The 13,342-nt window shown below is 55.9% G+C and overlaps 1 protein-coding gene across 1 annotated transcript; it reads right to left on the bottom strand.

The window, feature by feature from the left end:
- Positions 1 to 897: 897 nt before the first annotated feature.
- Mafk (MAF bZIP transcription factor K) lies at positions 898 to 13,016 on the bottom strand. Its single transcript, XM_055598564.1, has 3 exons — positions 12,827 to 13,016; positions 4,046 to 4,124; positions 898 to 3,205 (listed from the first exon to the last, which is right to left on the bottom strand). Exons 2-3 carry the CDS (start codon positions 4,079 to 4,081, stop codon positions 2,771 to 2,773), a joined length of 471 nt encoding a protein of 156 aa, XP_055454539.1. The 5' UTR covers positions 4,082 to 4,124; positions 12,827 to 13,016; the 3' UTR covers positions 898 to 2,770.
- Between the last annotated feature and the right edge of the window lie 326 nt (positions 13,017 to 13,342).

The following is a 13,342-nucleotide window of genomic DNA, read 5'->3' on the forward strand; positions in this document are numbered from 1 at the left end:
GCCGCCTCATCCTAACGACTGGGACTTCCAGGAATGAGCCGCCCTGAAGGGCTCCACGGGTGAAGTGGCTGAAGTGAAACCTGAAGAAGTGGTCTACACTGCTATGAGGGCCCGAGTGGACCTGGTGTGGGGAAACATGGTGGACAGGGCCTCCTCTTACAGTCTGGCTGCCACGCAGGTACAAGAGAAGTAGGCATAGGCTGGGGCCGGGGGAAGCCGGTCAGCTGTAGACATCTGGCCTAGCTAGAAACTTTGTCTTGAAACTCACCAAGTAGGATGGACCAGCTGACCCCTGCGCCCGGAGAGCCATTTATCTCTGTGTCCCTAACCCTGGGCTTATAAATACGCGCCTAGCTTTTTTGTGTGCAGTTTCTGGGGATTGAACCAGGTCCTCAGGCTTGCAGGGCAAGCCCTTCACCAAACTGACTGAGCCACCCTCAGCTCTAGTCAGACTGCTGAGAATGTCGTCAGCTTCACTGAGCTGAAGGGTTGCTCTGTGCAACCTTAGATCCACTTAGATCCCGCCCCTCTTGCAGTGCCCTTCGCACTCATCCTAGACCCCACCCAATGCTGCTCGGGGGGCTGTGGGCCAAGCAGGTGATGGGGCCCACCCTATGAGGAACGGGTGGCTCAGGTCCCTGGGGCTCCCAACTATAAAACAGAAGTTGCGACGGCCATCAGTGGTCTCTGGTCAGCATAGCCTGGACGCTCAGGGACACTGCGGGTGAGCCAGGAGCAAGGTAGAAGTCCCTACATCTCAAAGACCGGCCTGGGGTTCTGACTCTCAGGGGAGGCCCAGGTGTGCAGAGCAGAGCTAGGCCTCAGCAGGGAAGGGCCAGCCCAGGCTGCAGGGCAGGATACAGGGCTCCAAGCCACACCACCGTCCGTACACTGGAACCATATCAAACAGGAAATTCTTTATTGCAAAGATACAAAAGCAGTCACGGCGACATGTACAGCAATAAATTAGGTGGTGGCCACGAGGCAGGCGCACGGGGAGCCAACAGTCTGATCTCTTCTCAATAATTTATAACATGGGGGAGGAAGCGCAGAAAATAAATATTGAAATGAAACCGCCAGGTAGCAGGCGGCTGAGGACGCCGGGCCCCTGCATGGTCGGCACGGTCCCTGTTGCCTTTTGAAAACGTAAAGCTTGCTTTGAGAAGTCAGAGGAGCAAGACAGAAGACCCACTTTTATCTTAAATAAAAGCATCCATATATTAAATTGTGACGATGACACTTCAGTGACACAGAACCACCGGGTGCACTCACACCCTTCCCAGCCCCCTCCAGGCAGGTGCCCTGCACAGGTGCTCCAGGTGGCCCTGACAGCCCCGGCTACCCTGGAGACCACAGGCCAGCAGACAGCAACCCACACGGCGGTCACCTGCCTAGCACTGCAGCCCACTCTGGAAACCACTCCCCAGTGTGGCACCTGCTAGGAAAGCTGCACCAGTGGCCCAGCGTCCCCACCGTCACCATAGAAAGACTGCCGGAGGCTGTCGGCACCCTGGCCCTCCATTCCCCACCCCACTGTCCAACCCATTCTGCATTAATAAAGATCTACAGTATCAAACTGGGAAAGAAAATTGTTATGAAAAATCTGTATGATAAAATGTGTATATAATTATATATATATATATATATATATATATCTTCTCTCTCTTTAAATATCCCATGGTCCTTATTGATATCCAATATGGATTACCTACCAAGGCTATGTTTCCAACAGTGCTTGCTAAGTGACTGGCTGTGGCTCAGCCTGCCCCACTTCCTGTCCACCATACTTCTTGGGGCCTGGATGACAATCCCTTCAGTAAGAAAGCACAGACAGACAGCGGCCCAGAACTCCATGAAGGAGGAACGGGCAGGTAGCAAGTGGGCACCAAAGCTGCAGAGCACCTACAGTCTGCCCTGGGCTCCTGCTGACCTGCCCACAGGGGTGAGTCCACAAGGCCCCCATACTTCCTATGCTCCTCTGGCCTCTTCCACGTCTCCTGGGCCTGCGCTGCCAGGACCCCATTCCTGGTTTGGTTGGTTTGTCCCCAGCAACAGGCACATTCTAACTGGCCCCTCCACATCCCTCAACACCTCTCAGGCTTCACCTGCTCCCATCTTCTGTGCCCCGGAGAACCTGAGCCCGGCTGTTTGCTGGCTGTGGACAGGTGGCCGCTGCCCCACAGTGGGCAGCCTCCTTACCTAACAGGCCCCAGGGACATGCCTCCACATCCGTGCAACCCTCAGCACACATACAGGACAGGCTCTTCTGTGTGGCCACCTGGCATTAGCTCCGCAGGTGGCTAATGATTGGGAAATGTCTCCCAGGACATGGGCCTGGCTCTAGCTAAGGGCTAAAGTAGGCTGTAACATCCTTTGATAAGGACAAGAAGACCAGAGCCCGGAAAGGGTCAGCGTGGTTTCCACCCCAGCTGGAGAACCTTACAGGGGCCGGCACCGGAGAAGTGGAAGACAAGCCCTCCCGCCCTGTCACTGGGGCCTGGAGTTGCTCAGCCTGCTTGGCCCATGTGGTTCCCGTCAGCTCCTAGAAACACCCCCCCAGGGGAAGGAGAGGTGTGAGTGGGGGTTGCTTGCGGCACTGGCTCTTGAGAGCCTCCCTTTTATCCTGCATCTGCCAGTCCCTCTGCCATCCCTGCCCTCAGCCCCACAGGGTCCACAGCGGGCAGGCGGACATGAGGAATATGTGCCAGGGAGCCCGGGATAGGCGTGAGGGCCGTGCCACTGCCCGCGCCCTGCCCGGCCCCGGCAGACACTAGGAGGCAGCTGAGAAGGGCACAGAGGTGGAGGACAGCTCGGCAGATTTGACGATGGTGATCACACTGGTGGTGGCCACCTTGGTGGGTGTGACAGGCCCCCGCGCCACGGTGCGTGCGAAGGTCTGCAGGGCCTCGTACTTGGAGCGCAGGGCGTCCAGCTCCAGCCGCATGCTGCTGTTCTCTCGGGCCAGCTTCTCCACCTCCTGCTGCAGCTCCACACGCTGCCGCTCCAGCTCCTCCTTCTGCGTCACGCGCTTGATGCGACAGCTGGCCGCGTAGCCCCGGTTCTTGAGCGTGCGCCGCCGCTGCTTCAGCCGCGTCACCTCCTCCTTGGTGAGGCCCCGCAGGTGCTGGTTCAGCTCCCGCACGGACATGGACACCAGCTCATCGTCGCTAAGCACAGGAGCGTTCTCCCCCGCCTCCTTCTTGACCTAAGGAGCCACACAAGCCGCAGTCAGCATGGGGACACAGGGTCCATGGGACTGCCAGGCAGTCACCAAAGGCCGGGGTCTCATACAATGAAGGCCCAGCAGTGCCTCCCACCCGCCTGGGCTCCCAGTCTGCACCGGGGATGGCAGCATGGACGCCAAGATTATGCCCATGGCATGGTGCCCACAAACAGCCCCACTGCCCATGCTATGACCACTCTTCGAAGAGAGAGGACCCAACAGCCATTCCCTCGGGGAAGGTTTTGGTCAACTTCTAAAGCTTTCTAGAGACACGTGGAGCTGGGATCCTGCCTCTCAGATGCTCTGCCCAAGAGCTTCTAGGTGAGAGACAGGAGACACAGTGGCCCGCCCTTCCCTAACATCCACCTGCTGGGGCGAAGCTTGAATTTGGCTGGCCAGGGATCACTTGAGCGGCCCAGCACACAGCACTCGGGAGCCTCTGAGGCAAGGAGGCTGAAGCTCCTCTGGGGATAGAGCTGAGAAGACCCGGCAGGTGGAAGAGACCCCACTCACCCCAAGATACCACTCTGCCCACCTGGGGAAAGCAGAGGGAGGGCCTGTGGCTGCAACCCTGGCTAGTCAGCATCTGTTCCGCACCTGCCCTCACCCTCCGTCTGTGAGCTACCTCCCTGGGCGTCAAGGCCAGGCTCTTCTAGGCCACTGTCCCACCTCTCCTTCTGGGATCCTTCTCCAATTCGTGAGGATAAAGCTGACCTCATTTTCTAGGGCAGTGCTGTGAAAGGGGGGCTTGCCAGGGCAGGGCGAGTTGTCCCTAGGCCAGGCCAGGCCAGTACCAGTAGATGCTGGCTGAGCCCACCTTACCTTCAATGCCTTGTTCGGCTTGGGATTAGTCGTCATAACCCGGGCCTGTCACCAGGATGGAACCACCAGAAAACTGTAGCTGGAAAGACACAGAAACAGCATGGGTTAGGGCCTAGCAAGCTAGGGACACGGCCTCCGAGTCACAGCACCTGGAAATGGCTGTCCTTCAGCCAGTGGTCTTCAGACTTCCTGATGCTGTGACTGTTTAATACAGTTCTTGTGTTGTGGTGACCCCCAACCACAAAATTATTTTTGTTGCTACTTTATAACCATAATTTTGCTAGTTATGAATCATGTACTGTTATGAATCATACTGTAAAAATCTGTCATCTGAAAACCCCAGCAGAGGGTCGTGACCCACAGATTGAGAACCACTACCTTAAGTGATCTGGAGCAAGCACCCTGGTCAGTCTGGCCCTGCCTAGTGGCGGGGGGGGGGGGGGGTGGGCGGGTAGGGAGTGAGGCTCAACTGAGCCTCATGCTCCAGCGTCAGCCCCCAGGGCAGATAGGTGCCTAGGTCATTGGGGCTGCCATCCAGTCCCCTATCCAGCTCGCGCTGAAGCCATCATCCGTGTGGAGTGACTGCTGCTCATGAGCAATTGTTGCTTCCTGCTCTAGGAGCCCCCCTTCCTGCAGACATGATATTTGCAGCCAGGGGATACCAAGCGCTACATGCACCCTCAAGACCAAACCTGCCAGGCGCAGAGCCAGCTCTGTGAGCAGCAACCCTCAGCTCTGAAGGAGGGCCTTGAGACAGGGTCCTTAGCAAGAGCCCCTGGTGTTTCCGTCTCAGCCTGGCTCACCAGGGAGAAGAAAGGCCCCTTCCCGAAACCTCATTCAACGCAAAGACAGACGGGTACAGAACACCTGCTGCGCCTCCCCAGCCCCGCCCTTCTGCAACCCACGGGACACCTACCGCCGTGAAGGACACTGCAGCTGTGACATCACCCCAGCCCTTCACAATGACCCCAAGGCCCCTATGGATGGGTGGAGCCTTTGGTGGCTAGCAGGTTCAGAGGATCAGCCCTCGGCACAGGCGGGGAACTACAGCCACCTGGCAGGCCTGCTGGGCCGCCTGCAGGAGCTGTCCCTGCGGCCAGCCCGCCAGCCCCTTGCCCTCCCTTCTCATTCTCCAGTCTGCATTGTGTCACACACCCTCATCATTCATGAAAAAGCCAGCCAAAGCATCCCAAGCATGATTCCCCTCTGATAGTTGCCATGGCGACCTTGGGATGTAGCCAACCCCCCACAGTCACCATGGCAACAGAGAAGCCCAAAAGCATTCGGGACTTGTGGGTCAAGCTTGTGTGGAAAGACAACACGAGGTGCTCAGGCAGTAAACAAAAACCCATTCATTCCCTGACAACTGGGGAAGGAGCAGGAGGTACAGGGTCAGCTCTTGGTGGGATACACACCCACCTCTTGTATTTCAAATCAAAGATGAGCACAGAACAGGGGACATCAAGGAAGTCACACAAAGGAGTGTGCGGAGGACAGGCATGAACAAGACAGTGGGTGACCTCCACTGTCCCCTCCCCCACAGTCGTGGGACCTTCAGGAACCATCTCTGTACCCTGTGATCCCACCAATGCCAGGAAGCCATCAGCGAGGGGCAAGGCACTGACTCTGGCAATAGCCACCCGGCACCCCGGTAGCATCACTGGTCACTCTCAGGGGCAAAAGCAGTAGGGCAGGGGCAGCGCCAGGAGACTCAGGTACGGCAGCATACATCCTGACACAGTACCCATCGGGGACCTGAGCTGGACTGGAGCCGGTGAGGGTGATCTAATGGTGATAAGAGATCACATGAGGATCTGGGCAAAGTCAGTCTCAGCTCACCCCCCAGCTGGGTCACAGTGGCATTAGAGAGGCCGTGGGCCTCTGCCACTCCATCAGGAACTCTGGGGAGCCAGGCGCCTAGGAGCCCCGGAGCCCTGAGAAAGTTTTCCATGTTGAGGAGGGAGGAGGGGTTGGGCAGCTCTTCCAACTTGCAACCCCAGCGTCAGTGGCATAGCTATGTGGTGAGTCACAGGCTGTTTACAGAGCCGGCTCACATTCCCACACAAGGACACCCCTCCCACCCGCATGCTCACGGGCCCGGGGGCCACTGCCAGCGGAAAAGGAAGGTGCCAGGGAAGAAGGGGAACTCAGCTCAGACCCACGGGTGCCGAGATGGGCAGGTCAGGGCCAGAATGCTTTCCACTCCCACGGTGATGGCACTGGGACACCCGGGTAGCCAGGATGTGCATGGGGCAGGAGCTCGCCCCCAGGTGACCCTAAGAGAGTCAGCTGACCACTGGATGGAGGCCACCTGGCCAGCAGGAAGGGCCCTTTCCCGGCTCCCTCTCTGTGCAGTCACTTCATGGGTTTCTGCTGGGGTCTGAGTTCAGGGACCCCTCCTCAGTCCTCAGCTGGCTTAAAGATGACACATGAAAGCAAGGAGCCACAGACAGATGTCAACCCCTCCCAATGTTCAGGGTCACTTCCGCAGAAAAAAAAAAGGATGGGAGAAAAGGCTTCAGAGACAGCAAGTGATACTGGCTGACAAGGCCCCACTCAGGAGGCCCCTGGGTGCCCACTGATACTGAGCTAATGTGTTTACCCCAGCCTACCCTGCCCCAGCTAGGGTCTGTTCCTGGACCCCTTGTCTGTCAAGATAACTCAGACTCCATGCTGCATGGCCAACACTGTGGAAGATGGCCCTGGGTCAGAAGTGTGCCCTTCTGCCTGGTGCCAATCATGGGGGGAGGGATCCAGAGGACAGAGTTTTAGTAACTCAGTGTGTAGCTAGGCTGGCACCTCTGCCCCAAGCACACCAAGCACATGGGCATAGTTGCAATCTACTCATCAAAGGTCAAGCTAGGCCTGTCATACCTGGGAGGCCATGGCTGGGGGCTTACAAGTTCAAGGCCAGCCTGGGCTAAGGAGTGTGTTCAAGGTCAGCTTGGACAACTTTAGTGAGACATAATAAAAAATATGTCTCAAAATAAAAAGCAGGGAGAGGGCTGGGATACAGCGGCTCAGTGGCAGAGTGTGTCCCTAGCATACGTATCCATCCCAGAATCATTTAAAAAAATCAAGGGGGGGGGGGCTGGAGAGATGGCTCAGAGGTTAGGAGCACTGACTGTTCTTCCAAAGGTCCTGAGTTCAATTCCCAGCAAGCACATGGTGGCTCACAGCCACCTGTAATGAGATCTGTTGCAGGTGTAGATGCAGGCAGAAGAATGTATACAGAATGAATAAATAAATATATTTAAAAAATCAAGGAATGTGAAAGGGATCCAAAGAGGAGTGTGTTGTCTGGGGGTTACTGTGGTGCTGGGGATAGGCCCTAGGACTTGGAGCACCAGAGAGCCCTACATTTGCGACAGAAATCTGTTAAGACAAATGTGATTTCAAAACATTGAGCCACGTGGTAGCTCAGTCTGTCATCACAGAGCTTGGGACTCAGGCAAAAGACTCGCTGCAAGTTCAAAGCCAGCCCTGACTACATGGGGGAGATCCAGTCTCAATAAGAATATAGTAACATTATGCTATATTATATTAATAGAAAATAGAATCATATTATTGTGGTTATTATTATCATCATTATCATTAGTATTAAAGCAGGCACATCTGTCGTCACAGCACCAGGGAGGTCAGAGGCAGGATGATTAGGAGTTCAAGGTCAGCCTTGGCCTGACTGCGCTACTAGAGACCCTGACTCTAAACAAAAACAAGTCAACTATTCTTTTCTTCCCCCCAGAAACAGGGTTTCTCTGTGTCGCCCTGGCTGTCTCAGAACTTGCTCTGTAGACCAGGCTGGCCTCAAACTCAGAGATCCACCTGCCTCTCCTCCCAAGTGCTGGGACTGAAGGCGTGTGCTACTGCCGCCCAGCAAGTCAACTACTCTAGATGGCTGCTGTAAGCCATGAACTCTCAGGGGAGCTGAGGCCTCCCTGCTGAGCCTGGGTTAGAGATGCAGCCACAGTTCACACCGCACAGGACAACAGGCTGAGCCACAGGAACCCCCAGAAAAGCTGCTTTACCAGCTCCTGATGGTCCACCAACAAGTAATTTCCTGTTGCCTTTTGCAACTTGAAAAAGCCACCAAGAGATTTCACAGTGGGGGTCAAGACAGGGGTCCTGGGTGGCAGCTCTAAGTCACCAATCCAAGCTGGTTGCATCTAGCCGAGAAGATCTGCCCCAGCTCCTGATAAACACAGCCAGGCAGCGGGTACAGGGTGACCAGCCCTTCTGTTTCAGGAAGGACTGGGGTAGAAGAAAGAGAGAGAGGGAGAAGGAAAACCAGGCACAACACCTCCCTTCCCAGTAGCTGTCCCTCGGCCCCCACTGCCCTGCGTGCACTGTTGGGGGACATTTACAGCCTCAGGCCTCTCTCCCTGCATGCCATCCTGGTAGTCCCAGCATACAAGGAGAACCATGTCCAGGTCCCAAAAAGAATCAGCCGGGGAGCCAAGGGGACCTTGCTACCAGGCCTACGATGGACCAAAGAAGGTCCCACAATCCCAAAGGGTCTCCATGTTCTCCAAGGAAATGTGTAACCTGGGTCACCCATCTCACTCTCTGCTGCAACTGTGACGCCATCCTGAGGGTTCTGGAGGACAGCCCCTGGTCCCCAGGGGATGGCAGCTGCAGCTCCCTGGCCCTGGCTCCTGTAGCCCCAATCCAGCTGACAAGGATGTGTGCTCTTCAGGTTCCTGGTCTCCCAAAATGGGGAAAAAGGGTCCAAGGTGGGAGACAAGGATGAGAGAGCCATTCTGTCCAAGGGAACAGGTCCGAGTTTCAGACAGCAAGTGGCACCCTGAGAGCTGTGAGACACAGAGCCTGAGGCCACTAAGGATGTGGCCATGTCTGCTTGGGAGTCTCTCACAGGACACAGAGTCAAGTACCCTTTCCAGGACCCTGAGGGTACATGGATCAGACACATCAGCAGTCCACAGTGGGTACATGCTGATGAACCACACCACAGCTGGTCAAGTGAGCTCTGGACGCTGCAGACCACTAAGATTTCACTGTGCTGTCCTCCCACAGCACGTGGCTGGGCGCCTCCGCCCAGCTCTGGCTGGCTGGCTAGCCGCCCTCCCATAAGCCACAGCTGTCTGCCTGGCCTAGAGGACGTCTGGTCACCTTGCATTTGCAATCTCAGGAAGCTGTGTCATCCCAGTTACATGCAGAGGTGACTCAAGCGGCTGCGAGGCTGACAGCGGCTGCCCTCCTGCCCAGACCTCCCCTCCCTGACTGACTGAATGGTCCTCTCTGTTCATGTGAGGGGTCTGTCCTATCCCTGGTCCTGGGCCTTCCGCTACCTTCTCACCTCCATGTCTCACTGGGGATGTCCTCTGGAACATCCCCAGATTTGTGTGTGTGCTGCCTTTTCTCAGATTGTTTACCTTGTGTTTTGGGAGTTTTGCTTTTGTTTTGAGACAGGGTTTCTCTGTGTGGTCCTGTCTATTCTGGAACCCATTCTGTAGCCCAGGCTGGTCTTGAACTCAAAGATCTGCCTGCCTCTGGCTCCCAGGGCTGGGATTAAAGGAGTGCACCACCACTGACCACGTGGTTTTTTTGTTTTGTTTTAACTTTTAGAAGTTACATTCATTTGCTGGACGAGGTGATACAGACCTTTCATACCAGCATATGGGCACCAGAGGCAGGTTGGTCTCTAGTTTCTATAAGGAGAATGTATGTGCGTGTGTGTGTGTGTGTGTGTGTGTGTGTGTGTGTGTGTGTACTTGCCAAAGTGGATGAGAAGGTCAGAGGACAGTGTGTGGGACTCAGTTCTTCCCTTTCATGATGTAGGTCTTGAAGTTTTGAACTCAGGTCATCAGGCTTGATGGCAAGCACCTTTACCCCGAGCCATCTCATTGGCTATAGCTCACTTTTTTGAAGCAGGGTCTCTCAGTGGACCTAACCACATAGGTTAGGCTAGCTGACCAAGAGCCTCAGTGATCCTCCTGTCTCTGCCTCATCAACAGCGGGATAAGAGAGCACACTACCACATTTAACATCTTTATGTGGGCTCAGGCAAGCGGATCATTGACTGAGTTATCTCTCCATGTAGCCCAGGCTAGCCTGGAACTGACCTTCTCCTGCCTCAGCCTCCCAAGTGCTAGAATTGCAGACCCAGCTCTTGACCTACCCAGCCTCCAGCATGATCCAGCTTCTCTCTGGGCCCTAGCCTTGATCCCAACTCTGACTTCAGTGTCTCAAATTCAGAGCTACAAGTAGCAGAGGTCTTGGGGTTCCCCTCTGAGCTTCCCGATCTGGGCTTCCTTCTCTGGCTGATGAGTGCTCCTGCCTATGGTGGACACGGGGTCTCCGGACCACCCTCAACTGCCACTTGTTCCAGAAAGCCCTCCTAACTGCACTCTTTGGGGAGTCAGCATTTTCCCTGGACTTAGACCTGGCTCTAGAATTTTCTTTCAGCAGCTTCCATGCTCAATGAGCTTTTGCCAAGGAGAGAACTTGTGTTGTTGACACCGGCTCCCTCAGGGTATCAAGGCACTATAAAGAGTCTGTTCTACAGACAGAAGCAGGGACTCAGACAGGAAAGGAAGCCTAGAAGCGGGTGCGCGCCCTCCTCTACTATACCAGAGGGCCCAAGTTAGAGCTGGCAGGTGTGTCACCAGACATGACAGCCCCTAGCCTCTAACCCTGACCTCTGACCTCAGGCCAGGCCATTAGGCCTGGGATACTACAAGCACTCGATGTAGTATCCCCCTCACACCAGGTAGCGTGCTGTATGGCCTGGGACTCAGGTCTACCTCTGTGAAAGTGTACGGATTTTTCAGATAACACTTTCAGTTTCCTGAAACTGCAGGAAAGAGGAAACAGAACGCATGTGTGACTTATAAAAAGCAAAAGTAAATATGAGTGACCAGGCATCTTCCCGGAGGAGCGGGGGACAGGGAGGGTGGGGCGGGGGAATGAGTCACTGTTTATAGCTCCAGAGATCGGCCACACAGAGAATTCTCCCAGCTGGCCTGATTTCCATTTCCCGTGTGGACTAGACCTGAGATCCAGAAAGTCCACTCCAAGAAACCTTTAGACTCAGAACAGCCGGGGCAGAAACAGACACAACTTCTTGGTCTAGACTGAGAGAAGAAAGAGTTGCCGGAGTGTAAACAAACCCTGGGCTGGCAGAGCCGGGGAATGAATGCTGAGGGTCCCTGAGCCAGAACGACCAGAAAAGACTCACCAGAAGCCTTGAGGGTGCTAGAGAAAGGGTTAGGACACAGCAAGAGCCGACTCTCAGAGAAACATGGCTTCTCAGGACCCTCTGCCCAACTCCTATTTTTGGCAACTACCTGAAAGTACAGAGCCCTGAACTTGGAACCTGGCCTTGCAAGCCCAGCTCTGTTCAAGAACAAGAGGGGAACACACTCCACTGAAGTCTGGCTTGGCTTCTTGTTTGTTTGTTTGTTTGTTTGTATTGTTTTCTTTTTCCTCTAATAAATTTTGAAATCACAAGAAGCTTAGTTTTAAGTTATAACATTAGACTTCCTTTAACAAGGCCAAACGCAAGACATTTCTCCTGTTGATTAGTCTAAGGAGAAAGGAAGGTTTTGTCAGTGCTGTCCACAGGGACACAGGCTACAGGCATGTCCTGCCTCTCTACAGCTTTTTGGACTCCATCCACATGCTTACATCCGTACCTTTTTGTTTTGGTTTGGTTTTTGTGACAGTGTCTCACTACTCAGCTGAGGCTGGTCTTGAACTATCCATGTAATCTGGGCTGACCTCAAACTCAAGCTCTTCCTGCACCAGACTCCCAAATGCTGGGGTTATAGGCATGTGCCACCATAACATAACGGCTTTAGATCAACACCTCTCAAACACCAGACTTGAAAATACCAGCTCCAGGCAGCAAAGTACCCACGCGGACTCCACCAGATACCTCAGCAGGGGCAACCCCGGAGGTCCCAGGGCTGATTTTGGTGAATCCACATTAAGGGAAGGGCTGCACCACCCACCAGCTGTGGCATCCACTGGCTTCTGGGGACTGGGTGCACCAGGCAAAAGAAAGGCGACTGCCTATCGGCCAACTAGAGGGTGAACTATTGCAGTGTGTCTGTGTTAGCTCTAGGAGCCGTGTGAAAAGCAAGGCACGACACAATTTCACAAAAGAAACAAGAGCACTAAGCTGCCTGGCCTCCCAAATACCACCTGCCTGTGACCGCGGCAAGTTCGGCGACGCTGGATTGGCTGCCACCTCCGGGTATGAGGATGCCACAAGAGAAGTCTCTCTCCAAAAGGGACCTAATCCAAGCACCTAGGTGGCTTTCTCCACCTGTAATTTGCTAGATTATGCTTCTGATTCCTCCCCGCACACTGTTAACACACCTATCCGCTCACCCTAAGGGAACCTCACACTTGGGAGTTGGAAGAGACCTTGGTCCCCCGACCACACCTGAAAAAAGTGGCGGAAGCGATAGGCTGGCCAAGACGGTCACCTGCCTCGCTCCCCACCCACAGCTTCCACATCCGGCACCGCTGGCCGGTCAGCTGATTAGAGAGTGACACCAGTTACACAGGCCCTTGCGGGGTCGCGGCTAGGAGATGGGGGGGGGGGGGGGTCCTACGCCAACGGAAATGGCCAGGTGCGCACGGCTCCCGAGTCCCTCTCTCCCGCACGTGGCTGGTCCCGCTTGGGCCCTGAGCCAGGACCCCGCGTGGCACGTGCTCGAGGCCCAGGCCCGGCCCGCGGCCTTCGCTGTGCGTCTCCCGCAGGTGCGCCAACTCGGGGTCCCCTTACACAGTCCCCGAAGCCCCTCGACTCACCCGGGTCGCGCGCGGGGCCGGGCGCGGCGGCTCCTGGTGGACACGCACTGTCCACGCGCACTTCTGCTCTCGCGCTCCCCGTAGTCGCCGCCTCCGCCTGCGCGCTCCGGGCTCCGCGTTCCGACTCGGCGAAGAACAACAAGTCCCCGCCGCCCGCCGCCCGCCGCCGGCTCCCCAGTACTGACACCGCTTCCGGGATCGCGCGTCGAAGCGCGTCACCGCCCCGCCCCCGCCATGGCCACGCCCCCTGGAGGCCACGCCCCTGTTACTCATACCTCTTCAAAACCACGCCCTCTCTGGACGCCCGTCGGCGCCACGCCCCTCGTGGCCACGCCCCTTGCTGCCCCAGTCCCTGGCTCCTCCTAGATCCTTCCACGTGCGGTCGTCTGGATGCTGAACCGGGCGGCCCTGTCCATCTCCAGCGTACCCGGATTAGGGTCAGCGCTACCTTCCCAAAGTGGGGAATGGCAGGCGAGCGTGGCGCACACCCGGGTGTCTGCGCCCCACGTTTCCCAG

This window comes from Psammomys obesus, unplaced genomic scaffold (genome assembly GCF_907164565.1).
Source record: "Psammomys obesus unplaced genomic scaffold, mPsaObe1.curated_primary_1811, whole genome shotgun sequence".
Lineage (NCBI taxonomy): Eukaryota > Metazoa > Chordata > Mammalia > Rodentia > Muridae > Psammomys > Psammomys obesus.

Coding starts and splice junctions, on each gene's coding strand:
- Mafk (XM_055598564.1), bottom strand. CDS start 4,081: ATGACGACTAATCCCAAGCCGAACAAGGCATTGAAG. Junction 3,206..4,045: donor AGCCGAACAAGGCATTGAAG/GTAAGGTGGGCT, acceptor GTGGCTCCTTAG/GTCAAGAAGGAGGCGGGGGA.